At 45.5% G+C, this 24,242-nt stretch overlaps 1 protein-coding gene across 1 annotated transcript in view; it reads left to right on the top strand.

Annotated features, from left to right (window-relative positions):
- Positions 1–24,242, top strand: part of Ephb1 (EPH receptor B1) — a 442,640-nt gene that overhangs the window by 357,081 nt on the left and 61,317 nt on the right. The window contains exons 8-10 of the mRNA XM_051140120.1: positions 1,321–1,429; positions 2,267–2,331; positions 14,050–14,172. Coding sequence (XP_050996077.1) covers positions 1,321–1,429; positions 2,267–2,331; positions 14,050–14,172 — 297 coding nt within the window. The remainder of the gene's footprint in view (positions 1–1,320; positions 1,430–2,266; positions 2,332–14,049; positions 14,173–24,242) is intronic.

Here is a 24,242-nt window from a genome sequence, read left to right as displayed (position 1 = left end):
CAATAGCCTTGTCTCCAGAACCTGCTTTTGTTGCCCAGATAGATGAAAGATGGCTTACAAATACTGGGGAGCCTGAGGCTATGCTAAAGTGTTGGTGAAACACGCAGACACCCTGATCTTTACCAGTAGATTGGAAGAGGAGCTCAGAAATAGTGGTGTTTAACAGCCACGCTCAGGAGATCCTGGTATGGTTTTATGGGGACTCTTTATTGTGCTGAGCTGTGCCATTGGGGTTGCCAGATAGAATACAGGGAGATCAGTTTAATTTGAACTCCAGATAAATAATGCTTAAGGACGGATATAGCCTATGCAATAGTTGGTACACATATATGGTAAAATATCATCCATCGCAGTGCAGGTTGTGTCTTGTTGCTATAACTGACAATATTAATCATAATAAAACAGAAACAGCTTGACCCTCCATATGCCTGGGTATAAAGCTCTGGATAATGGCTTCTTACTACCACCCAGGGAGGAACTCCCGCCACCATAGTAAGGATAGCAAGCTGAGTTGCAGGCTTGTGTGCATTCAAGAAAAAAATAAGAAGTAGATTTTGGGTACATCTGTGATGTGGGTGAGATACTATGAACTGTTCATGTCGTTTGACCGTTCATCCACAGTCTAGAGGGCTGAGAATCATAATTCCTCCACGATCACAATGAATACAGAGGCGGCAGCACCAGGGTTTGGACCGTCTCTGTCCACCTCTATGACCCCTGGGTGTTCCTCTCCCCTCGTAGCGCATGGTTTTAGCACTTGGCAGAAGCCTCAAGTCTTTACTTGTCAAGTGGGGGCTCAGAGCGCTGGGCGCTTTCTCTGGCATCTCTTCATCCTCCACGGCTCCTGCCACTGCGCTGGCTGACTACAGATAAACTGTAAAAATCTGCTCAATGAATCTGTTGACAAGCTGCATTTCAACAGCTTAAGCTGTTTCAGCAACGGCTTTTCCATTTCCCCTCCATTAGACTTACTCTTAAGGTGGCGGACAGGACTTGGAGAAACCTGCAGAGCCAAGCAGTGGAGGTTGGGAGTCACTCTCTCCTGGGACACCATTGTCATCGTCCCCGAGTTCCCAAAGTTGTGCCTGTTGTTTTGTCTCTACTGCCGTTTTTCCAAACTGGAGTGTTAGAAACGGCAGCCCGCACGTACATGCATATTTCTTCGGTGTCGTAAACGGCACCCCCCACATAGGCGTATATGTCTTCAGTGTCATAAATGGCGACCCTCACGTAGGTGTATATGTTTTCGGGGTCGTGCACCGAGTCTGGGTATGTGCACAGGGCACAGGGGGAAGACTAATTCTTTTCCTTCTCACCTAGATGATTACAAGTCGGAGCTGAGAGAGCAGCTGCCCCTGATTGCTGGCTCTGCAGCAGCTGGGGTCGTGTTTGTTGTGTCTCTGGTGGCCATCTCCATCGTCTGCAGCAGGTAGGTCCTCTGCTCTCCCTGAGCTCAGGAAGCCCTTCTTAAGCTAGGTCCCTTTTTTCCCCATCCTAGCCTTTCACTAGCTGGGCAGCCTAGACAAGGTCTTTAACCAGCAGCCTAGAAATCTTGAGATTATTTATTTTCCTTGTGCCTAGGACAAAAAAAAAAAAAAAAAAAAAAAAAAAAAAAAAACCTGCTTTGGGAACTGGACAAGACTATAAGAAAACAGCATCTATCCTCCGTGCTCATTTTAGCAGAGACTTTTCGCCCCTCGTGCACAAGGACTTTTCAGAGTGACAGTTACAAAATTGCATTTGACCTGCTGGAGCATCACAGCTGTGCACAGGCAGTCTTCTGGTTAGAAAGCTCAGGCCCTGGGCAGCAGGCAAAAGGCAGACAAGGCAGAAGAAGGGGCAGGAAAGAGATAGGGAGAGCTGAGCTCTGCACACCGACTGGCCTGAAGGCCTTGTGAATTTTTAATACTGTTTGCAGCTGCCTTGAGTGGTTAGTCCAGATATTGCCTGCAGAGCCCTATAGCCGACTCCTACTGAGCAGGTCTGCAGTTCACTGGTGCTGATGGGAGTCCTCATCACCACCATCCACTTGGCAGATGCCCACAGCCTTTCCTGGTACCTGCAAGTCTTTGACTTGAAAGCTTAACCCTCTGCCCAAGGAATGTATTTTTTGGTCAACCAAAATGTAAGCCAAGGCGGAAATGAAACCTCCCAGTGAGGGTTTCCCAGTTCCCAATCCCAGGAGACACTCAGGGTGAGTTGTGCATCTGGGCGCGAGGCCTGGGTATGACCCCGCTAAGACAGTTCCTCTTCTCTGTACGTGCAGGAAACGGGCTTACAGCAAAGAGGCAGTGTACAGTGATAAACTCCAGCATTACAGCACAGGCCGAGGTGAGTAGAAAGCATCCACCCCACTGACTGACCCGGGTCCTTAGAGCCAGACTAGTGAGGATCAGGGAAGGCCACAAATGTTTGACAAGCCCTCTGGTGGTGCCCAAGTGGGGTCGCTCTCTACAAGTCCCTGGAGACCACAGACTGTCCACTGCAGTGCCCTTGGCGGGCAGTCACTGGACCCTCTGGTGGAAGATTACCTTCTGCACTGATAAGCCACATTGGAAGACAGGGGTTTAGCAAGTCAATGAATCCTGAAATCACACTCAGTAGGGGAAGATGAAGGGTTCACTATTAACATCGTCTACCTTATCTTATCCAATTGAGCGCCTGGGGAATGTGTTAACCAAATTCACAGATAAGCCATAGAACATGAATGCAGGGAATTAAAAAGATAGCAGAGCCCAGGAGGCTGAAGTGCTGGGGTATCTCCCAAGCCTTTTTTTTTCCTTTTAGACAGTACCTATAAAAGTTTTTTTTTTTTCCTCATTCACTATCTTACCCCTGCCTTTCTCTCTTTTAAGCCTAGGTATAATTTTTTTTATGTATATCAGATTTCTCTCACCAACATAGATAGAATTTTATATCAAAATTGTTGCTCCTTCATCTGAATGATTTCAGCATTGCAGTCTTATTAAACAGTTCCCAGGAGGGACAGGTGGACCACCTCCCTGCAGGTACTTAGTGCCTTGAAGAAGACACTCTGTTTCTAAATGACTTTCGGAATTCCACACATGATCCCCAAGAAATCTGCCCCAGCACACTGGAGTCCCCTCTGTAAGCCACATCACGCCACTGTCCTCCTCTCCTATCCTAAGCCACTTTTGTTCTGGACACTCAGCACTGTTCAATAGACACGTATAACTGGAAACATGGGTATATGCTCGCTGGATTGGTTCTTCTGTAAGTAAAAATGGCTTCCAAGACTAAAATTCTCATGGACCAGACTGCTTTCCTTTGCCCGGGTCACCTGAGTCAGAAAACAATGCACTGTTCATAGCTGCACCTATGCTAGGAGGGGACATGTGTTCTGATGTGGAGGGTACAAGCTTGGGCCGCCCAAAGGTCACTCTGTAGACAGGGCTTTTCAACCAAGATTAAGACACAGTTGAGGATTTATATAAGACCAAACCGTTGGCAACTAAGATGTGTACAGGGTAGGCATGGCAACAAGAAGCCACCACACGGCACCAGGACTCCCTCCCAGGCCAGCTCTTGAAGCCAGACTTTAGCATCTGACTCTTGGACGATGTGTACCACCCTGGTATTTCAGAATTTTGCCCCCAAAGCCCATGATCTGCTTCCGTCCTGTATGTCTGGCTTCTGGCATTGCCTCCTCACCTGCGCCTTGACAGATGTTTGCTATGATAAGCCCCTAGATGTCTGTTTCAGATCTGGCTCCTGACCTCTTTGGATAAAACATTTATAGATGGTCATGTTGGCTTGAAAGAAGAGTTGGGATCATGAGAGTACATGGTTGGGTTCAAAGCATTGCAATCTTGTTTTGAAGTCTAGAGGACTCTTAACGATGCCTCAAGGTGACTCAGCCAAGAATTCTCTTTCTAAAGCTGTGCCAGCACTTAGATGGGGCCCAGAGGATCCCCAGGCATCCAGGGTAGCATGGCAATGCTTTCTGACAACTTCAGTCTGACATTTGGCTCTTGTTCTGTTGAAGGGTGGCTCTGCCAGGCTACCCGGTATACAAAGATGTCTTTCTAAAATGCTCATGGCTCCCTGTGTGGGTGAATGTGTGTGTTGGGTACTCCATCACCTCTATAGACACAAAGGGAGGTATCTCTGGTTCTTAGGCTCTGTAGGAAAACTACTCCCAAAGAATCTTCAGCCACAGGGTCTTTGCTACCACCAGTGAGCATGGCTGGAGTCAGTGTTAGTGAGCTAGTTAGTGCTCGTGCTAGTGTTAGTGTTAGTTTTAGTTAGACTTAGTGTTGTTAGGTGGATGAGTTGGATGTAGAGTTCATGGGGGGTGGGGTGCTCAGTTGATTGCTTAGGCTACTTTGCATGTATGAATCATTTCTAAGTGCCCTTCTCTGTGCATCTGTGTTCTCTAAGCTCACACTCTCACGCACTGAGCTGCGTTTGTGCACTCTTCTCACGTGAACGGTTGGAGCCATTACTACTGGAGAATCATGATCAAAAGACCAGGAAGCTAGAGAAGGGCCAAGCACACAAAGAACAGAAGAAAACGGCAAAGTTCTGTGAAGGGAGAATGTGGCTGGGAGGGAGGGACAGACAGAAAGAGGTGGGAGGGATGACCATGGAAGGTTTTGTCTGAGCCTACACTGAAGTCTAGTAGCTTGCCTTGGACTCCCATAATCTCCACAACTACTCAAGGAGACAGATGCTAGCCCAGGAAGGACAAGTGACTTTCCTCAGTGACAAAGCTTGAGGGTTGAAGAGGTGGGTTGTTCTCCCCTCTGAGTCTGGCTGCAGATGTCATGCTCGCTCCATGTCACAGAGGCTCGGTGTGCCTGGTCTTGGGCGCGGCTCTATGTCTAATCCCATATGCATTTCTATGCCAGCCCCGGGTTGGTGGTTTGTGAGTGCCCACTGCTGGGTCCCATTCTAAGGGTCAGAAGGCTCAAATGCGCCCAATTGTGAATGCAGACACATAACTGTGCCTGGAGTCCCCATATGATGACCCTCCGCACAGTGTGGACAGCTTCGGGAGCTCTGCGGGCTTCCTGGTGTGGGAGTGACAGAATATCTGCAACGGGTGCTCAGCTTTGTTCCCTGGTGCCTGGAGACCCCCCACCTCCCCTGGCTTCTTCAAGGAACACTACAAAAGGGGGTGGTGACTCTTGTCTTCCAGACCCTTCCTTTGAAAGTGATGCAGAGGCAGAAACACTTTTGCAATAGTCTCATCCTCCCTAACCAACGAGTCAAGGCATGGGAGATTTGGTTCCTGAAAACATGCTGTCCAGGCACTGGCTCTTATTTCATTTCTGACCCTAGGACAGTGGTCCTCAACCTTCCTAATGCTGCATCCCTTTCATGCAGTTCCTCATGTTGGGGTGACCCCCAACCATAGTATAAATTTTGCTGCTACTTCCTAACTGTTAAGTTTGCTACTTTTATGAATTATAACCTTAATATCGGGTATGCAGGGTATCTGTATGTGACCCTCCCCAAAGGGGTTGAAGACCACAAGTTGAGAACAGCTGCTCTAGAGCTTAGTGAACAGAGATATAAAGGGGAATTTGGATTGGTGGGACGACACTCGCTGGGGGGGGGGGGGTTGTCAAGAGAACGCAAAGCATGTTGTATCAGTGAGTCTGAGGAAGTCACTGATCCAGGGGTTCATGTTCAAGGGTGGGTGAACAAGGGTGGGAAAGGAGCTTGGGCTTCTCGTGCTCAGGAAACTGTTGTCACGGTCTCTTGGCCCAGTTCTCATAAATTGGTGTCTGGACAGTTTTATCCAAGGAGAGCGGAGAAGCTCAGGAATCTAACTTCAGGAAGCTGTGGCTGTTTCTGTGTTCAGGAAATGCAAGCAGGTGGTCAAGGAACGTAGGTCATTCCTGATTTCTGAGCTGGGTGGAGGGCAAAAGGTTGGAGAAACAAGGAGACTGGGTTTGTGAAAGGGTTAAAGGCTTTAGGAGAACACACCTGTGGAACTGCCTCTGAGTGGAAGATATAAATTATAGTGTTTACTATCATGCTTCCAAAAAAAAAGCATAAATGAGGTATGGACCTGAATTTTTCAGGGTTCTCTAGAGGAACAGAACTACACACACACACACACACACACACACACACACACACACACACACACACACACGTACACACATATATGCATCTGTGAGTGTGCACACACTAACAACAGTAGAATCATACCTGGAAGTTCAGAGCCTGGCCACTACTCTGTCCTTGAGGTTGGGATCCTCAGCAATCTCCATCCAGCACCAGAAGCTCTGAAGGTTCCTGGAGAATGAAAATGCTGGTCCCTAGTCCGAAAGAAAACTTGGACACACAGGTTCTGATATCAGCATTAGAAGCAGCAGCAGCAACAGCAGCAGCAGCAGCAGCAGCAGCAGCAATGGAGCAGACTAATTCAATGTTAAGAGGGAGGCCAAGCAAGCAAAAAGCAGATGAGATAATTTTTTTGCTGCCACACCCCTTTGTATCTGCACTGATACCAAAAGGCACCACCTATTCCCATATCAATCAAAGAAATCAGGATGTTCTTCTTCCAAAGGAGGCTCCTAGTCAGGTGATTCTGATATGTGGCAAGCAGACATTAAAACCAGCCATAATGCTTGAGAGTGGAAAACACTGCAGTCTTCAGACAAAACAAAGGAGCAGAGAGAGGATGTAAGGACATAGGCAGGAGTCCAGGCCCAGACAAACATCCCAAAATACTGGGAAGCATATGGGTCTGGGAATATGAACTTGAATCCTGTCATCATTAGGAACAGACAAGAAGTGATTAAGGAAAAAAAAATTATGGGACCTTGTCTCTTTTAATTTGACCATATATTTAGTAAATTCAAGAATTATGGGTGGTGATTGTTTACTCTGGCAAAAAAAATAAAAATAAAAAAAAATCGTATGGTCTCCTAACAGAAGGCATCATTAAGTAGCTGCAGACTGTCTTCATATGGAGAGAAAGTGAGTTAGTGACTGTCACTCGGGAGGAAGGTCCCTGGCGTTATTCTAGTGCTTGTCCTATTCAATCTAAGCTAGTCTGATTGCTTCTTAAGCTCAGCGAGTCAGATGCGAGCGTGAGGATGCTGATGAGTTTGTAGGTAACAGTTGGGAGGCAGAACTAACACCATCAAAGACAGAATCAAAATTCAGAGCTACCCAACAGCTTTGAATGCTAATTTGAAATCTGCAAGACAAAATGTTAGCAGGATAAATCTGGAGCCTAGTGTTTAGGTTAAAAACAAAACAGAAGCAGTCCAAATAGGGAGAGATCCCACTCACTATTTATTTGTGTGGGGGGAAAAATAACTAGCTGGTCACATGCTTACTCCGTGATGGAGAATACTCATAAAGCCCATTTTGAGTACTTGCCGTATTAAATGTTCACATCTACACTTTGTGCTGGTAAATACCCACACTTAGGAGTCCTGGGCTCAGTCCTAGAGGCCTGCTTTCAAGGACACATTCTGCAAAGCACCTGTGCAGAGAACAGCCTGCCTTGTCAGGTGTGGCAAATGTCAGACTCTGTCAATATGTGGCCAGATTCACAGGAGCTGTCCATCAAAGAGGTTCCTTTACAACAATGGATGCTAAAAAAAAAAAAAAAAAAAAAAAAAAAAAAGTCCTGCTTCAGAGGAGAGATGGTATGAAGTCACACCCAGAAGTCTGTCTAAGTTACTCCGTTCCAGGTGGTTGGTGTGTTCAGAAGGTCAGAGATAACACCCAGCCCCCAAGGAATTACCGGAGATCCAATATGCAGGACAGGAGGACTCTGGAAAGAAAGAGACTAACAGGGGTATTAAGAGTGGATCACAGGAAAGCGAAGGCCTGCGGGCATACAAGGCACGGCTCTTTGGTACTAAAGGAAGCTGAGTTTACAGTCGGTGTTTATTAAATGTCCAATAAATCGAAAGATCTAGAGTCGCCCATGTGTATGCTGTTGGCTCCTAGCCAGAGCCTCTGCAACTGTTAATTCCAGGAGTTCCGGGATCGTTATCTCTTGCCCTTGGGTTCCCCACAGGACGTCAGCAGTCCAGCACCAATGATCCTTGCCCAGAAGAACTTGTCTCTCCTGGTCATAGGTCCCCACAAAACATGGAAGTGTTATGCAACTTTCCTGGAATGTTTGTTCTTACCCACTCTGCTGTTCTCCTTCCAGCTGTCTGGTTGCAAATGCCACCATCTTACACCTTAAGTAATTACTGAGACCACGTCACAGCCATTTTCCTAGCCTACAGTCCCTTCCCTAGCAAAGAAGCTCCCCTGTGTCCTGCTCTCAGTATATGCCTCCCTTGCTGATAAGACAGTTGTCAGCTCTGTGTGCCAAGTGGCTCCAGTCTTCACACCTGTGTTTGGTAATGCGGTCCCCACTGCTTCAAGCTGCTCTCCTCTTTCCTTCACACGCAGTGACAAGCCTCTCTCTGAACATTCCAAGATTCTCCTTTGTAGTAGCACGTACTGTTGTCCTTCCATGTTTACTCCAGTTCTGGAACTTCTAGGAGTCTGACCTTAAAGAGTGGCATCCTTGGTCTTCTGCCTTCTCCATCCGGTCTCTGTAGCGCTGACAATCGATCCCTGGGTGTGGTTCCTGGCTTAGTACAGGCCAGCATCATTCTCTTTCATGTCCTATTTCATGCCTTAATCACGCAGAGAGCCACGAGAGCTTTGCTTTCCTGTAGACCCCATAGTGCCGGCTGGATGTCTAGCAGTGCTGAGGAAAAGGAAGGATGCTTGCAGTTGAGGCGTAGTGTCATAGACGCCTCAAGATGGTCCCTTGAAAACAGCACACGTCTCTAAGTAGCTCCCATCTCATGCTTAAATACCTGGACAAAAATCGGATGAGTCACGACGGTGACAACATCTCTCTTGGATCCAGAATGAGATACAGGCAGGCAAACTTCCCCCATCCCCTTATGACTCCATCAAAACCTTCTGGGACCCAAGAATGTCAATGGATGGGAACAACCCAGTTCACTCACGCTCTGACACCGCCCTGTGGGATTCTAGCAACCGTCCCCCCAGCTACAGGCCAGCTGGCTTTTGATGGAACTCCTGAAGCCCTAGGGTCGGTTGTCACACCTGGCCTGCACATTTCCTTGCTACTACTATTAGTTGTACACTCAGAATGCACACCAGGCTTGCACAAAGTCAGTGGGCTTTCTCCCTGAGCTCTTAGTCCCTGCGTGTCACCCGCTGTTTACAACAGTGAGCCCTCTGTTTCTCCCTGCACCTTGTAAATGGCTTCATAACCTTTCAATGCCCCCCCCCCCTGCCCAAAGTAAGACTTCTAGTATCGCCAGAGCTCATCTCAGCCACTTCCTGTTGGTCTTCTGGTACAGAGCCGCTGACAATAGAAAAGATCGTCTCCTACTTCCACAACTATTTGGTGCCATGCAAGAAGGCACCAGAGAGCAGTGAAGCCATGCTCCCCACGAATGTCTTTACTAACTACATCTTTACTGGAGATTTGTGACCCAGGAGATGAGAAAGCTTGGGTGTCCTTACTAACAGAGAACTAACAGCCAGAAGTTTAAGTCTACCCATGCCCCCTGTAAGCCAAAGATATGCAACCGATGATTTAAAATAAAAGGGGCGGGGGGGACTCAAACATGGCTAGTACTTTAACAGTATTTCTATTCATGAACAATGGGGGGAAGCCCACACCAGTCACTATTAAATGCCATGTATTATAGGAGTCTATTAATCTAATATTGTCATCATCGCCTCTAACAATGTTTCCCCAACATTCACAATCAGAGAACATCTTCTGAGCCCAGTCTCCCAGTGTTTGGCTGTGACTGTCTCTGTTGCTGACTTGATTCCTTGTTCACTGTCTGGTGATTCATTGCACTAAATACCATTTTCCTGATAATTAAAAACTGCTCACTGGCAAGCGGGAGCAGGAACAGGCTGATGTGGGATTTATGCAGAAACACAAAATGAGCCGAAAGACAAATGACCTGTTCCGCCTGGTGAAAGGCTTTTTTTTTTTTTTTTTTTTTTTTTTTTCTTTCTCCCTCCTCATCTTCTGGGACTTGACTGGGCTGACTAGAACTTAGGATCACGGTCTTGGGAGATCTTTCATCACATGAGGGGATGTTTGCAAGGAGATCCATTGTATTCATTGATTCAAATCACTGTGTTAATTGAGAACACATAGACCCCTGCCCGCAGCCAGATGACCTGGGCTAGGGACATCTTTTCCCCCTGCCTTGTCAGACTCCTAAAAGGCTGTGGGTAGGGGAAAGGCACTGAGTTTGAGCCTTTTCTTAGTCCTTGATTGAACTTTTCCAGTTTCCTCCATCCATATAATAATGCTTTTACTCACTGTCAAGAAAAATGGGAAGTGATTCTTATTGATGCATTAGATGCAGCACTTAGGACATTCATTTTGGCTGGACATTCAAACAGATCACAGTCCTGGGCTTTGGGCAGCTTTCTTGGCTCCTGTGGAAATGCTACAGAGACAGCCAAAGCCCTCAGACACACAGCACAGCAGCTGTGGCAGTACATGTGTGTGCATGTGACTGTAAATGCATGCATACACATGTTCACACTTCTCAATTCCTCAGATCTCCCTTGGAAGATAAGTGCATGTGTCATCACAGGGCAGACATTTTCCCTTTTAGAGTGCACTTTGTGGCACATTACTGGCCTAAAGAATAGAGGTTCTGTCAAGAGATGAGCCTTCTCCCTTCTGGGAATAGCTTCTTTCCCCAACTGGCTGGAGCCAATATCTGTAAAGCTCATTAGCTTGGAATCCTTCCTCATTCATCCTCATATACGTCTTCACTTGCAAACCATTCATTACAGCCCGTTCTGGATTGTTTAATTAGTTTCCATGGAAGAACTCCTTCAGGACAGCTTAGCATACATCTTTAAAAGCCCTTGATCTAAAATTACAAGGTAGTTATTTTGAAAGTAACTAATATAACCCTAAGTGGCTTACATTCCCCCACTGCCCACCATGCCTCCCTATACCACCTCCCCAAACACTTCTGAGGAAAAAAAAATTGTTGATAACAGTAATGAGTCTATTAGTCAGGGAGTCTTCACAGTACATGGGCCACTGTGCTGGACCTGCTACTTTTCATGGGGTCTTTATTCTCACCGGCAAGCTGGAAGGGAAGTCACGTTTCCCTCTATTGGTGGAGAAGCTGTTTTAAGAGATAAGCCCGAACTTGCTGCATAACGCAGGATTAATAAAGTATTTTGGGTTCTAATGTCACCTGCAGATCTCAGCACCAGGGATGCACAGACTTGGGAGGGAAAAGTCACGGCTTATTGACACTACCCTAGCGTCCTTTCTTTCCCCTCTTTTCTTTTTTGCACTGTGTGTGTTTCTGTGTCCTCTTAACTGCCACCTTCGTCCCCCTTGCATACTGGCTGACCTCCATCGTCAGCATCTGTTTCTTTGCCTGACTGCCTTCTCTGGCCCTAGAGTCTCCCTCTTGCCTGTGTTACTGGCCACTCAGTGCCTACATTTTGACTATGCCAATCACTGTGGAAATACCTCGGCTCTTTCACCTTAGGGAGGGTCCATTCTGAAGCTGTGGACACCCATCCAACTTCACAGAGTGTCCTCTAGGACATAAAGCCAGTTATAATATGCCATTCTAGTCAAGGACTTAAGGACATACCTTATACCTTCCACCTTCTGTTCCCTATTTGATTTCCCTTTTCCTTTCATGTACTTCTTGGCATCCTCCAGATAAGCTATTTGCTTTCATAACTTGGACTTTAGGGCAGTTTCTAGGGGAACAAGCAGGGCTGAGACAGCCTGGAGATGCTGCCATGGCTTCTCAGGAGCTCACAGTCTGGCCAATTGCTTCTTTTCCTCACCTGTTCTGCATAGCAGGTGGGAAAATAGTGATGCCTCATATCTGCTTTGCCTTTGGTCGGTCTCCACTTAAGAGTACGCTTTACTTATACCTGTGTACATACTTGCTGCTATCCTCCAGGGAGTAAAATGTCTCAGGCATGCAAGGAGCCTCCTGCAGCTCTGAATATGGCCCAAGACAAAATCATAAACTTATTTAAATCATTATGATATTCTTTTGCAGTTATTTTTAACTGGATTGCATGGCTCTCAAGCGTGAAGTTTGTTGATAATATTTCACAGTGTCAACTGACTAGAAATAGAGATAGGATCTCTGCTTGCTTTGTCCAAATTTTAGTTAGCGTGTCCCAAAGTCAATGATATTATCAGGTTTTGTAGATTTTTTTCATGTATGTACCTGGGGTGAGGGGTTGGGAGTGCAGGTTCATGAGCACATGTGTGCACATTTGTTGGATGGACAGCAGTCAAGATTAACCTTATTTGTTGTTGCTCATGCTTTGTCCAACTTTTTTTTTTTTTTTTGCAATGAGATCTCTCACTGGAATCTTGCATTTTACATGGATGTTGGGATCAAACTCACGACCTCACGCTTGTAGAATGAGCACTTTACTGACTAAGCTATCTCGTTAACCTCTCAATTCCACCACCAGAAACTTTCTAGAGTGTGCTGGCTACTTTCAAACAAGCAGTCCAGAATACCAGGAGCAGTATTGGTGGAGGACAAAAAGAACCAATCTTTTAGGAAAATTTGTTTCTCGTGTCAGGGCACTTGGCTTTCTTTGGCTTAAAATAAATAAATAAATAAATAAATAAATAAATAAATAAATAAATAAATAAATAAATAAATCTCCCCTGTTCTTCAGTGTATTTTCCTCCTTTGAGTTGTGTGCTAGGATTTCCAGTCCTCTCCTGAAGAAAGAGGTGATCAAGACATTCAGAGAGGCACCAGGTGCTTTTCTGATGGAAAATGACAGAACTGGAGCATGGCTGGGCAGCTGGGAAGCAATAGGTGTGGGTGAGCTGCTTAGGCGAGGCTTCCAGAACCTGAGACCCAGCTGCAGCCTCGTCCTCCGTACACACACACACACACACACACACACACACACACACACACACACACACACACTGCCCCCCCACACACACAGAGACCCACCGGATCTGCCCCTTCTTATCTGACTCCTTTATGGGTACCCTGAGGCAGGCAGCAGGGATGCACTGGCAGACCACACCAACGCCTTTTGGAGGCCCCCACCTTTCACCCTCCCAGGACTGCGGGAGCAATTTTTGCACTTCACTTAATGACACATCAAACAAGTTGAAAAATTACATCTCGGATGAGTCCATTCGTTTTTGTGTTCCATTTGCTTTTTTTTAGTCTCCTGTCCTCAACTTTTTGAAAGTATTTTTTTTTTCTGCAGTGACGATTCTCTATTTTGTCCCCAAGCACACCTATCTATCTTGCCACTGTATACATCAGTGACAAGGCCTATATTCTTTTATGTATTTCTCATCTACCATTTTATTCGTTTTTTCATACTTCAGTGTGTCTGAAGGCATGGGGGGTTCAATTACCATTTTTTCTTTCATTTCACCCCATTTTTCCTATGTAGACGGTGTTCTTTCCTGCATTAGTATTTTCTAAGCTTTCTCCTCACATTTTCTCTTCTGGCCTACTGTGTTGGTACTTCTGTCTTGCGGGTTTTCTAATAGTGATTTTTTTCCTTTTTTTTTTTTTTTTAATTTTTAATCCATCCTCATCCCTCTTGTGGCTGTGGACCACCGCCATCAGTTATAACCTTAACAGTAGCCTCCACTCAGGAAAGTTGTCAAGTTGATAAATATTGATATCTACCCTACCATTTTACCACCACTTTCCTGCTAATGCATTTGGTCGGCATCAATCAGCTTCTTTGCCTCCTGTGAGTGCCTGGTGCAGGAACTGGTCCCGATCTGTCCCTGATAAGTAATCCGTTCCACATTTCATCAAGAGCATGGACAAGGAAAAATATGGAGGAGAAGTAGAGGGCAGAGAACAAGAATGGTCCAGGGGAAAGAGAGATGGGGAGACCCAGGAAGAAGAGATGGGACAGAGGAAGCTTACAGCAACCCAGTGATGAGAATGTCCCACCCAGGAATGCCCTTGGTGCTGGGGACATCAATGGTAGCAGTGACCGAATCCTCTCTAGGATGTTAACCTGCTTATCTCATCCAATAAGGCTCCCCAGGGATGAAGATCTACATTGACCCCTTCACTTATGAGGACCCCAATGAAGCTGTCCGGGAGTTTGCCAAGGAGATTGATGTGTCTTTTGTGAAAATTGAAGAGGTCATCGGAGCAGGTATGATGGCTCTTTCCTTCCTTCCCCTCATCTCTGTCTTCTTGTTGTCCACACATTGACTTCCTACCAGTCTAGATGTCTTTTCATTCTCTTCAGAAGATGAATATAGACCACGTAGAATGTGCGTCTACGACTGAGCATGAATGTTGCTCAGAAGTGTGGGAACTTTGGTCACAGTGTCTAGGAATGCACAGAAGCCAGCTCTAGTTTTCAAAGATTCAGGAGTAGCTCTGGAAACAGACCACAAAAGCCAGATAAGGAGAGAGGTGTAGAGTAGTTGGCCATGAAGATAGAAAAAAACAAAAAAACAAAAAACAAAAAACAAAAAAAAACTTAAAAAGCTAATCTGGTATCCTACTCGCTAAAAATGGCATCTCAATGACCTTGGGCCAATACTTGTTCCCTGACTTTGCGTTCTCCTTTTCCTGTGCCTGTACACTTGCATCCAGACCAGACATCAGAATAGATTAGATCTATTAGATTAGATAGATTAGAGCCAGGTCCAGATTAGAACTAACTGCTGAGATGCCAGGAAACCACAACAAAAGACTCATCTAGAAAAGTCATCTTCCTTTAATAGATCGTAGAATCAATCAGAGTGGGTGAGACTCCTTAATGTGAGATAGAAACATCTCTGACATTGCTTTATCATCTCTTCACTTCCTTGACTTGGGTCTCCTTCCCAACTCTATTTTCTTCTGTGGTATTCTTTGTCTTTGCTTCTTTGGTTCTTATCAGCCATCACCCAGGCTGCCTTCTTCATTGTCCCTGCCACTGATTGTGCTGTTTGATCCATGTCACCAGCAGCTGCTGTGGAGTGACATCTCCCAGTAACGTTCCAACTCAACAAAGCATGTTTAAGTGAAGTCCTGCAGACAACCACTTCCTATGTTCCCCTTAGAAGAAATGTCTCCATCTTTCCACTCACTGCTTCTTTCAATGCAGTGAAGGGTCAACAAACCACATATGGAATTGGGAGCCACATTAGAAAGCATACCACCATTAGGCCACCATGTCCATGCTTTAGGCTCGCCTTAAGGACTACACCCTTGCCCCTCTTCTGCCCTCACTGCGGGAAGCCATGGAACCCTCCCTGTGACAACACACCACCACCCACCACCAACATCTCAGGAGTTCCGAGGTAGAAGCTGGCCGAGTAGAATTGTATCTACCTGGGTCCCTACACATTTTCCATTGACTGTCATTCAATATTTTACTGAATCACGACTTTCATTGCTGTGTCAATAATTTTTCCCTTCCTCTTTAGACACTGGCATATTTAAGGATTGTGCATTGGAAGGCTGGGTACCAGATAAATTGGATTGCTCTTATAGGCTCTGCTTTCTCCAGGAAACTTAAGAGTGTTGAGGAGGCGGGCCCGCTGTCGTGCACTCTGTTTGCCCCGCATTATTAATTGTTGTTATGGCTCGCGGTAATGACGCTAGTGATTTTAATGCTGTTATTTATGTCCTGTGCTTAGAGTGATGTGTTCTGGACTGCATTTCATCCCAGACAGCACACATCAACACCCCTCCTGCCTTTGTCAGGGGACGAGTAAAGAGCCTTCTCGCTTTATGATCCTGCCAGGGAGCTACAATTTGGGGTGAGCTCACCAACTGCCGGATGCCCATAAAGGGACAATTGATGGCCCCACTCTATCCTTCACCTTCCATTTGTGTGTAGCATTTGCCGGTGCTGCTGTTTGTGCATTCTGCTCAGGGAGGTTCAGTGTTTTTGGTGTGGCCTGCATGGTATTAAGAGAGATGCATTTGACAAATGATAGGACACTCAGCAGCATAGCATTATAATTTCTGTCTGGTCCCTGCTGACCATCCTCTGTCAAGGCCCATCTCCTTGTGACTCTGAACCATTCCAGGGCTGATCCCTGTGGGCATTAACTCACTGTTCACAACTGGATGTGATTTTAATACAAGACACTCTGCGAACACACTCATTTTACCCCATACACTATCACACCGAGACTGGCTCCTACTTGTGCTAATAAAGAGACCACTTGGTACCCAAACAAAAAAAAAAAAAAAAAAAAAAGCAACAATTACATAGTAGAGTTAACAGTGCTTCTCTTAGCCACCCAGAATTATTAGCACAGAAGGGAAACTGGTTTGCAATATGGGGGTGGGGGGCAAAAGCCACACAGGAAAAATAGTCAGCTCAATCTTCCTTCCTCCCATCTCCATCCCTCCCTTCTTCCCTCCCTCCCTCCCTCCGTTTCTTCTTTCCTTCCCTTCTTTGTCTCCTTCCATCAAAAAGCTTTTAATGGATACTTTCTATACGCTGAAGTGGATTTCCTAAGGAGAATAAGAGGTTACCCTGCTCTAAGGTCAGACAGACTTAGTGAGAAGCAAGCAGTGGTTACAGTCAGCCACTTTACACCAGCATGGCGCAGGCACAGAGGAGCCACTGGGCCCTTGTAGGATGTGTGTAGTTCCATGGGCTGAGGGTGCTGCGGGCTCTTGTATCCCTTTTCTTCTTGTGAACAAATAGCAGACAAGAAACATCTTAAGGCAGGATGGGTTTACTTTGAGTTACGGTGTAAAAAGGGATACAGTTATGGAGGGATGGCAGCAGGAGCCTGCAGCAGCACCAGGTCAGGATGGAAAGAGCAGCTGGGAGGCAAACCTCACAGCTTGACCCTAGAGGCCACCTCTAGGACCCACCACTTAAAAGTACCACAACCTTTTTTCCCCTTCAAGATGTACTTTTTTTTTTAAACGTGAGTATTTTTGCCTGCATGTATGGACACCAGGGGCATGCTTGGCGCCCACTGAGGCCAGTAGAGGGCATTGGATCCTGTGGAAGTGGAGCTATGGCTGACTATGAACCACCACGTGGGTGCTGGGCATCCAACCTGGGTCCTCTATAAGAGCAACAAATGCTCTTAACCACTAAGCCATCTCTGAAGCCCCCCACCCATAACTTCTTAAAGTATCTCTGCCATCTGCAGTCAAGTATTCAAGTAAATGAGGCTATGTGAATGGTTTATATTCAAACCACCACAACTCCACAACAGAAATTACCTTCAAGGCTAGAAACTAGTAGGAAAGAGTAAGGTTTTGTGAAACACATTAGAGCAGTGGATCTCACCCCATAGGTCACAACCCATTTGGCGATTGAATTACCCTTTCACAGGGGCCACTCAAGACCATCAGAAGCACAGACATTACATTATGATTAACAACAGTAGCAAAATTATATTTATGAAGTGGAAATGAAAATGGTTTTGTGGTTGGGGACATCCCAAATGAGGAACTGTAAAGGGTCACAGCATTAGGAAGGTTGAGAACCACTGCATTAGAGAGATATAGTGACAGGAAAGGAATGCCATATGATCTGAGGAGGAAATTAACATTTTCTTTCAGTTGAGGCATGCTGGAGTCAGCCTGCACCAGCTCACATTAGCCAGCTTTGTACCTCTTCCCAGCTTCATGTGCAGTGCCACTGGTGCTCACCATTGACCATTACAGGTATATTTACACCATGGGAATTGGCAAATACTGTTATCCATGAGCACTCGTTTCTCTCTGCTTCTTGGATTTTGAGGGAGCTAGTAGCTGCATACAGACCACCATCATCTGTAGAGTGTACAAGGAATGCCACCCCATATCCTATGCAAGGTTGTTTTGAAGAGGTTGCTGTGGCCTGTGCCTACCAAATATGAAGTGAGAGAAGAGGATTATGTCCATTACAGGAGAAGTTAAGTTTATTATTTAGAAAAACTTTCATTTATTAAGCTTGCAACTGGAGTAGATGCTGGGAAATGTACCCAGTGTTTAACAGCCTCTGCCATGGGAAGTTATTGTCTAGCACAAAACACAGTACCACACTCCATGAAAGGAAAGAAGAGTTGAGTGATGAGGGGAGGACCGTAGGGAGGATGTAGCCTTGGAGATATGAGGAGAGGCGGCTGCCAGGGAGGACTCAGGGAAGAGAGATCTGAGTGACCACTGAGGAGGACAAATGAGCTTAGATGGAGCACGTACAGAAAGAGACAAAGCTGCTGGGAAAGCTTTCTTGGAGGTTAGTCTGGGCAAGCAGGCCAGCCTAGAGATGTGACAACTGTAATGGAGATTTTTTTTCCCTAAGGGAAAAATGGAATCCTGAGCAGGTTGAGCAATAGGCAGAGAGTGGACTATGGTAACTGCTAGAGGTCTGATGGGAAGGAGATTATGGAAAAGAATGGGTAAGCCCGGAGATAAGTTATAGGGCTTTGTCAAGATGTGGCAAGAGGCTCTGAGAGAGCTGATGCTGAGAGATGGCATGGAAGCAACTAGGTATCCAAGCAAGAGCAGTGTGGCAAATGGATCTACTGGGAGGCTGAGGGACTACAGTTGATGGGGGCAGTTAGCATGGAGGCTGGGCCCAGAAATGAGGAGCATCAGGTTAAGTACCATCAAGGCAGAATAAGGCTGCCTGGCACCTAGGGTGCGGGAGCGTTGTTTATGCATGTGATGAAGGTCAGTGGAGTAGAACCTGCAAGCTCTGAGACAGACAAATTACATTCACTTCAATGTAAACTCCTTTAGGATGCTGAACAGAAGAATGAGAAGTAACCACTGTAGAGCCAGGTGTGACACTACTAAAGAAGATTGATATGTCACTAATATGTGATTTTTGTTTTATGTTCATTTTCCCTCATGGAGTTCAAAGTTGTATCAGACTGAGAGACTGCTCGTGCTTTTTATTAATCTTGGACTTGACCCCAGTGCGTGGCACTTTGCTGTTCAGCTAAATGTATGTCACAGGCAGTGATCACAATAGATCCTGGGAGGAAAACACGTGGCAGGGCTAAACATTTTGAGAGCTAGACAGAACTTGAGGGAGTGAAGAGGGAAACTTGAGAGATGGAGTAAAGCCCGCGCATATTTGATCCTCTGTGGACATGTGGACATGTGGACAATGTCTTTCCCTCTTTCCCTGTGTGGACAATGGGGTCAACTGAAGCCTCTGTAGAAGAGGCAACACAGCACCCTAGTCTTGACAGAGACTATCAGCTCATGGTTACCATGGGCGTGGCTAATAGGAGTCACCTCATTGGTTAATTTTGATCAGTTAGCTGGGCTTATCTAGAGAATCAGTCAGGGCTGCCATCTATGTGCTTATAGACTGAAAAGCACTCCTGTGTTCAGTTTGCAACCTGTGCAGCTGCGCAGTATATGAAGCATATGGCTGTTAAGTGCATGAAATTGTAGGTAGGGGTGTCATTAGAGGTGTTATCTGGGGAAAGCAAGCTGACTGTATTTTGGTGAGTTAAACCCCCATCTCTAGCAGCTATTAATACAACCCTTTCACTGTGGATGATTACACACAGGACAGTCGCTTGCAGGGGAGAGCTGGGTAAGGGAATGGGTGCTGTAGTCAGATAAATGTGTGCTCACTGTGTGGGAGTGTTATTTTATTTTATTTTTTTAATGAATTTCTGCAGAGAAAGGTTCCTGACACTCTTGGCATCATTTGGCGTGAGGATGGGCAACATTTGGGTAGCAGGAAGGGTTCTAGAAGAGGAGACCAAGGAAATGTGTCCAGGAAATATAATCAAAGCATGCAGTGCACACTGGGCATGTGCTGTGTGCCTGGCACTACCCTGCCTTCTTCACAAGTACTGTGCATTTAAACCTTGTAATAGCCTGTGAGCCAGAGTTGATGTTTACGTGTGTGTGAGTTGTTGTTGTTTTTTTTTTTTTTTTTTTGGACTGGTGAGGAAATCAACATGCAGAGGGTGGCTTGCTGCCGCCTGTGCTGCCCTTGAGTTAATGATGCAGCTACAATTTAAACTCAGATGCAGCTGATCCAGAGCTGGTAAATGAAACCCCTGCACTCACTGCCACTTTCATTGCTGTGGAAAAGAGCAGCTAAATACACCGCTGTTGCTTCTGATAGTAAACTCTGCCTAGCAGTTGGAGTGCCCAGGCCCTTTTTGCTGGGAGTTACATACTGCCTTCCAAGTCATTACCCAATAGGGTAGTGCTATCAAGACTATCCCATGGTCCCTGGAAAAAGCATGTTCTTCGTAGAACACACTAGCCCTGCCTCTGTTCTCATTCTAAATATGCTCTGAGAAGGACAAAAGCAGCCCAAACATTTCTTAAATTTATAATTATGTAGGTTTAATCATGTAATGACAATGGCATATAATGGTATAGGAATAAAATATGTAATCCCAATCACGAGTACGTATATAAACACGTGATACAGAAGCAGGTTGTTGTCTAACAACCATAAGGAATTATAGAAAAAGAGAAGTCCATTTTGCCCTCACCATCTCATTATTACATTCTGTGACTGCTGTAACCACGAAGCCAGTGTGTTGTGCACTTATTGTAGCAGCCTAGGTGATAGACATAAGAGGAACTCTGCCAAAACGATGAGGATGGCTGTGCTCAATTAGTAATGTCTGTCCTTTGTGCACGGTCAGGAGATGATGAGATGCACGCCGTGGTCCTTATCACTCTTGTGTTTAGTCATAACCTACTTATCTTGCACAGGCTATTGTGCTGAAACTTGCTCGAAACCATTCTTTCCAACCTAGCTGAAATGTATTCTTTAGAAGTTCCATATCGAGTGTATGCCTGAATTAGTAACTAGGATTTCTGCTTTCCATTTTCCCCCCAAGGCAGTTTGAGACTTCAAAATGCTGCTAAAGGGGGAGGGGGGTTTGCAATTGTGGGTGTAGATTCCCACTGCACAGCCAATAGCTGCTGCTTGAAATACCTGCTGGCAGGTCGGATGTTTCATTTTCAAAAATTGAAAATTCTTCCCTTCTGATTTTATGTATAATAGTTGAGGTATTTAACGCTGCCGAGACACGGTTTCTCTCTTCCTCATTTTGTCAAGGAAGGTAGGAAAGAGGCATTGGCAAGGCTGCAACTTGTAAGAAATAGTTTCCACGGCTGCCTGGGAGGACTGTCAGAGGAGCAGGGTAGAAGGCCTTGACGAACATGCTTCTCAGAGGAGAGCCAGGCATCAGAATCACATGGAAGTGAGCTTTCATCCAGATCCAGGGTCCCACCCAAGCAAGTCTCTGATCTAGCAGATCTGGTGGAACTCTGGGAACTTGCCTTTTCTAACAATCTCCAGATGCTGAGCAAAACATATCAAGGGCCACTGAGTACCCCTGGCTTTCACACTGGCTTGATGCAGGAGCTGGGCCCTGAGCAAAATACACATGAGGCTATGAGAGAGGACCCAGGTCAGTTGCAGAGATGCATGTCAATCAAAGTCCACCCAGGACAAAATTAGGCTGGCTACATGTACTGTACATAAGAATTTCACCAAAATAATCAACCACAAACAGTATCAAGCTGAACCAGTTTCTATTTGCACCTTGTTGTGCTGAAATATTTTATTAAGAAATGAAAAAAAAAAGTGTGATCCTGATGTGGGGATCATATGACAGGAAAGTCTTTAAGATTTCTAATCTTCACACAAGGCACCGTCAAGTTCTGTTCTAATTGCATGGAATTATCAGAAAGCAGAAATAAGGATGCATGCAGTTTGCTGCTCGGTTTACTTGCTTGTTTTATTTTTGAGACTGAGTTTCACTGTCCAGTGCAATCTAGTCACAACCTATGTTCCCCCATTTTAAGCATACCGGAGCCACCCAGGCAAATGCAGTTTTTGTAATTAGTAAATGAATCAAAAGTTAAAGAATACACATGAATAACACTTTCTTAGACTATAAATGACACAAGTCTTGGGTTCTCCTTGGTATTGATAATGGCAATAAGGCTGCAGGCTCTCACTTCCCTAAGGCCGTGAAGATGCTACATGGTCAGAGACCCAGATTTTACCATGTTAGTCTTGCCTGGGTATATCTTCCATGCCGGAGTTCCTGGTAATTTTCCATAGCCTCTGGCACCCGTTGTGGATGAGGCTCCTGTGAATCTTGCAAGGCTACAGAGACCTACGTGTCCTCCCCTTTTCTTGCCCATAGTGTCCCCCAAACACCCTCTCTTCTCGTTCCAGTTTCTTTGTTTTTCATTCACCACCTACATGCATCCTTAATTGTTTGACATTTAAAAACCCCCTTTCTCTACTCCCAGGTAGGAAGGTAAGGCAGCCTTCTACTTCTTTCTGTTATGTAGTGGCGTAACATTGAGTCCTGATGATGTAAAGGCCAAGCCAAGACCCACTGACTTACTTGCAGGCTGCAGTGGACTTGAAGCTCCCTCCTCCACCTGCCCCATTGTACTTAGGGGCAGCTTAATTATCAAGGCCTCTGAGGGGGGAACCTTGATACTGTGTGACTTATTTTGCAGTTAATGCTTTGAAAGCTTCCTGGCTCAGATCCTATTAAGAGGAAACTAGTTTTCCAGAATCCCCATTCTTTATTCCACTGCAGAATAGATTTCTGAGCACTGAAGTCACCAGCGGCAGCACCCACCTCGCCTTACCCAAGGAGAACACGCTTTTATCTATTTATTTATTTTTTACTTTCAAAGAATGAGATGAGATCCCACAGAAGATAGGATCTGAGCCTTCAGTCTTCGAAGCCCTGATTTGTGGACCAGTTAGCCATAAAGATCAAACAGTGAAGGAACGCTTGTCAATCAGAGAAGGAATCTCATCTACGATGTCCCAGGGGGAGACAACTTCTCAATACCGTGCTTTTCTTGTTTTGTTTTCCTTCCTCTTTTTCTTCTTTCCACACACATCCATAAAGCTTACACTGTGTTCCCGGCCATGTGCAGTGTGAGGCAGCGTGCATACAAGCTCACAGGAGTCAAGATAATTGTCCAGGTTCTGAGGGGCTTATCCAGTTCCCTAGCCTGTTTGCAGGATTCTGGGGATTAAAGCACACTTCTCAGCCTTGGATTCTGGGCAGCTGTGAGGGGGACAGTGCAGTTAAGCAGGGCCCAGGCTCAGAAAGGTTTCTGCTTCAGTTTTACACTCTCCTGTCACCATCTTGAAATCCTCCATAATTCTTGAGCAAGGAGTCCTATATTTTCATTTTCTGCCAGACCCTGGAGTTATATAGCCAGTCCTGTAGGCAGTCTTAAAATATGTAAATTCCCAGGCTGCACCCAGACCAATTACTCAGCACCTTGAGATGAAACCCAAGCCTTTGTACTCTTATTGCAGGGCCAGCTAACGTAGAGCAGAATTTCTCAACTGGGGAGTTTATGTGGATGTTTTGGGCACATTGGGTTTGTCTAGTGCAATTTTTTTCAGACTACACCCGCAGGCTGATAAATATTCTGATTCTGCCTAACTCCGAGTCAAGAGTCTTGGACAAATAGCATCGACTTATGGAATTATTCTGAGATGGATGATAGCACATGCCTGTAGGAGGCCAAGGCAGGGGGATGACTGCCAGTTTGAGGATGGTCTGGGCTACAGACCACATCTCAGAAAGGAAGAGAGTAAAGAAGAAAGGAAAAATAGGAAGATAAAGAAAAAAAACTCGACTTTCATGTTCTTCCCTGGATACTGATGTGCTAGGACAGTCACTGCGTAGGATTAGCACTGTTTGGGGATATAAAGCTGGCCAGGTGGTCTCGGAACTGTAACTTTCTATCCACTGGCAAACACAAGAGATGAAGTAGGTGTGTCCAACCCTCACTCTGTTGTTCAGCTGTCTGGTTTGGGACACGCTTTTGGTGTCTCCTTGCTAATCTGTTTACTAGTAAAGTGAACATGTTATTTGCAGGAATGCCATGGTGATTTGCCAGAAGGAAGCACGCCTAGCAGATAGCCAATAGACAAGTATTTGTGGGCTCTCTCCACTCAGAAAAATAGTAGTACGCCCTTCCCCTAAACTCCCAACTGTACCGATCTCTTAAGGGAAACTAGAACTCATTATGGCAATAAGAAGAAATACTGACCAATATTATTCAATTAGTACATTTATCAAACATACTATTTGTATGTTACTAACTACTATTTGTAGTTATTAAATATTAGCTTATCAGAAGGATAGATTCTACTATATAAGCATGCGACATATGCATGCAGATGTATGTAGACACACATTTATACATATGTATGTATATGTATAGAGAGACACATATATGTGGCAGGCCCTGTTTAGTACTTGACTTTAAAAATTTTTG

This window comes from Acomys russatus, chromosome 32 (assembly GCF_903995435.1).
Source record: "Acomys russatus chromosome 32, mAcoRus1.1, whole genome shotgun sequence".
NCBI classification, from domain to species: domain Eukaryota; kingdom Metazoa; phylum Chordata; class Mammalia; order Rodentia; family Muridae; genus Acomys; species Acomys russatus.
This window is presented reverse-complemented; position numbering and strand designations above follow the sequence as displayed.